Below are 3,877 nucleotides of genomic sequence, written 5' to 3'. Positions count from 1 at the left end.
CATCACGAATTAGCAAACAGTTCACGAATTCAAAAAGGTTTGTGAAACCAGAAAAAGTTTATCAAATTTGAAAAAAAGTTCATCGATTTTGAAAGAAAGTTCATCGACTTAAAAAAAGGTTTTGGAAAACAGTTCACGAATTTTATAAAAAATGTCAATAATGGAAAACAAAATACGCAGAAATGAAAAAAAAATTGTGCATTTAGCAAAAGGAAAAGAAAAAAAAACAAACCGTTTAAAAAAAGATGAAAAAAGAGAAAAAAAAACAGGGCTTCACAGCTGGGAACGAATAAAGAAAATATAAGGAATTCAATAGGCACGTCGTTGGTGGCCTTCCGCTGTGATTGGTATGCTGCTCTGTGAAAAAAGAAATGCTCTGGGAATCAACATTCACAGGCCTTCGCTGTGATTACGTTGCACGCACACCGAAAAAAGAGCAAATGGGCCGGCCCAAGGGCAGCGGGGTGTGCGCCGGTTATCAAAACGCACTGTGGCAGGCGCTTAATGCGTCAAATAGGAAATACTCTTTTGTTTTTCGTATAATTCCCAAAAATATGTTGCACTCAAACAAGATGGATGGATGATTATACTGTATTATATATAAATTAAAGTTGAGAGCAGCCAGAGAACTATCTGAAAAGTTCACAAAAAAAAAAGAGAGACAACTATCTGAAAAGGGAGGCCCAACTGAATAATATGGCACTAAATTTTCATCTCAGGAAGTAGGCACATTTTCCCCAAATCATCCATCCACTAGAATAAGCTTGAGTTTCTCCCAAATCATCCATCCTTCCTTCCATCCATTTCCAACATGGACACCAGCAGTATTAACATGTATCAAAACATGGACACAAGTAGTATTAACATGGAAGAAAGCAATTGGTCTAGATCGACATCGACCATAGCAGCAAAATCATGAATGAGCAGGTGCTCCATCCATTTCCTAATTAAATCACTCTAACAAGGCAAAAACTGTCTCTGACTACCAACCACCATCTGGGAACCATCACACACGCAGCACAGATTCATTTCAGCACGCGCTCAACCTTTGGAACCAACCAATCAATCTGTCCAATCGCCGAACACCTGGAATCAAAAACACCAGGGAGGTAAGCTGAGCAACTCAACAAGCAGACAAAACAACGCATGCTGATTATCAACAAATTCCAAGTTTCAAACATATAACAAAATAAAAGTAAGTTAGCATATCGATCCCTGTCAATAGCTTGGACTAGTTATTTATTGCTTCTTGTACCACTGAATGCATGGAAAAGAAAGAACCAAAAGCACAAGCAATTGGGCGTAACACAATACACTATATCCACATGCATCAACCTCTACGTTCAGACCCGACCAGCAGTTTCACTTATCCAAACTTCATTTCTAGCACTAACAATCAATTAAACTTCACCAAACACTACTGTTAGAGAGCCATGTGTATTCTAGAACGGCTCTTTCTACTATTATGATTGCTACCTTATCTCCTCTAATCTACTTGCATATTTTGGCATCCTCCTATCCTCCAACCTGCATGCTTTCTGTTACCCCTCGTGACTCATTTCTCTCCAGACGCTACTTACAACTAGCCACTATATTTGTTTAGCATCCCTCTCAAACTCTTGTTGAAATCAAACCCCACCCAATTGCTTACTTGTACACATCAATTAAATAAGCTCTTGTGCAATACAAGTCTTGACACTAAATAATCATAAGGCTTAAGAAATGAAAGGTTAAAATCATGAGTAAATTACCTCCACAACTCTGAACGAATAAAGTTCTTTGAATGACGTCACATCAACCTTCAGGAAACCACCAGAGCCAAAAGTGACTCCGTGTGAGTCTTGGCAGTCAAAAAACGGACCGTTCTCCAAAGCAAAAGATATAACACTGATAGCATGTGTTGGTGCGCGAGCTGAATCACCACAAACATTTTTCGGATCATATTTGTAAACTTCACCAGTGTTCCAGCACTTGTCGTAATTTTTACTGATACGAATAACTGCCAGAAGCGGCCCAACTCGCCGTAGCTCATATAAAGCAGCTCTTATGTGATGAATGTTGTCCAAATCATAAGAACGCAAGCCACTGACACAGTATCGAAGACCATATTGCGGTCGACCCTGAAACGCAAAACATAGTTATTACAAAATGTTCATGAACGCACTAATGACCGTACATAGTCAGGTATACCATACAGAGTCATTACCTGGTAATCAGTTTCGCTTAGCACACCGGCATAAGCCAGCTTCTTCAATAGACGCTTGGCAGCCGTCATATTAGGATATTGTTGTTTCGCCTCATCACTTAATTCCTTCAGGTGTTGCACTGAGAAGAAAATGTCCCTTCCTTCTAAAAGTCGGAAAATAGACTCCATTGTAACTGCCGTGCTAAAGTACATACACCACTCTGCAATTATATTATAAGTTGACAAAACTTAAAATAGTGCATCAACATAGGACCCATGCAAAAGAGACAGACTTGTGGAAAAACTAAGCACAGTTTATCCTTTTTTTATGTAACTGTTGAACTGGTATGGGCTGCTGGCCCATCACCGGCAGGGTCCGGCGAGGAGGTGGCGGCGCATGTGGGCATGATATCGCACCTGCGCGTGCGTGCGGCTCTGTGCTGGCTGCGTGGACAACGATGGCTGGCTGGGTCTGGCGCGAAGGTGTGCTGCGCTGCTGGAGTTGAGCTGCTGGTGCTGCTACGTGCGCGGCAGAGGAAGAGGAAGGAGGCGAGTTGCTGCTGCTGTTTGAGGAGAAGGAGGCTGCTGCTGTTGCTTGTATTTGAGGGTGATTTGCTCTCTGCTGAGCTGCTGCTGTGTCTGCTGGTTGAAGAACAGGAGGAGGAAGAAGAGGGGTGTTGTCCTGATGCTATGCTGCTGCTGCGCCTGTTGCTATGCTGCTGCTGCTGATTGGAGAAAAGAGAGGTGCTACAGGCTACCTAGGAATCTAGTGCAAGCTAAGAAATAAATTGAAACGTAGCCACAACTAGCTACTAAAACAACTTCCCCTGAATAGTCAAACGGAAAAAATAATAAGTAGAAATAACCGTACCATGAAACTGATTTTCAACGGGCGACAACGCTGTTAATCCGTTATCCGTAACGTGGCGCCTCCACGTAAACCGCTCACGGACTCGCTCATATTTGGCTTGGATATTAGCTACAGATACAAAAAAATTCATTGAGAAATTGATAGATATTTAGACAAGTAACTATTGTAATACATGCCAAAACAAACAAAGGAGAATTGGACTGGAGCCCAAGTATACAAGAGCAGGGCGACAAGGCAGGCAGAGGTGACATGTATACCATGGAGCATGCTGTACGTATACCGCAAGGAAATTAAGAAGAATTCTTTCCTGCTAGTAGGTAGGTGTCTATGTCGACAACTCCACTATGATTACAGGTATCAGGGACATAGTGGAGCTGAAGAATCAAATGCAACAAGTCTAGAGCATGAGTGAGCTTGGTGTTTTGAGTTACTACTATTTCTTTTCTTTCAAAAAGGGGCGCTTTATTATTACTTAAAAGATTTAAGCAGTCACAAGTTAACAGCAAAGATTTTAGAAAGATGCAGGCTGTAATCCTTGTGCAACCCCACCCCAAATTATGGTGAGCATTGTAGCATAGCATCGGTAAGGAAGGAGAATGACAGCCTGTTGTAGATGCAACGGCATACCGGAGCCTGTTGTAGATATTTGGTGAATAGTACAGTAGAATACAAGGCCTGATCTGTGCGCTTACCCAGCCGACGGTCCATGAAGCCAGCCGACGATCCCCGCCGCCGCCGCCGCTCCGTGGAAGAAGCTGGGCACCTCAGATCTGAGATAGAAGCCTTCTCCTGCAGCAATTGAGAGGTCAGGGGTTCTTTTT

General features: G+C 42.4%; 1 protein-coding gene across 1 annotated transcript in view; it reads right to left on the bottom strand.

The window, feature by feature from the left end:
• Window positions 1-827: 827 nt before the first annotated feature.
• Window positions 828-3,877, bottom strand: part of LOC119341506 — a 3,590-nt gene continuing 540 nt past the window's right edge. Inside the window, exons 2-6 of the mRNA XM_037613380.1 lie at window positions 3,749-3,845; window positions 3,057-3,164; window positions 2,207-2,406; window positions 1,752-2,120; window positions 828-1,086 (exon numbers count right to left, since the gene is read on the bottom strand). Coding sequence (XP_037469277.1) covers window positions 1,063-1,086; window positions 1,752-2,120; window positions 2,207-2,406; window positions 3,057-3,164; window positions 3,749-3,764 — 717 coding nt within the window. The 5' untranslated portion in view covers window positions 3,765-3,845 and the 3' untranslated portion in view covers window positions 828-1,062. The remainder of the gene's footprint in view (window positions 1,087-1,751; window positions 2,121-2,206; window positions 2,407-3,056; window positions 3,165-3,748; window positions 3,846-3,877) is intronic.

Source organism: Triticum dicoccoides, chromosome 7B (genome assembly GCF_002162155.2).
Source record: "Triticum dicoccoides isolate Atlit2015 ecotype Zavitan chromosome 7B, WEW_v2.0, whole genome shotgun sequence".
NCBI classification, from domain to species: domain Eukaryota; kingdom Viridiplantae; phylum Streptophyta; class Magnoliopsida; order Poales; family Poaceae; genus Triticum; species Triticum dicoccoides.
The sequence above is the reverse complement of the archived record's forward strand: the minus strand, read 5'-3'. Positions and strand labels throughout refer to the sequence as shown.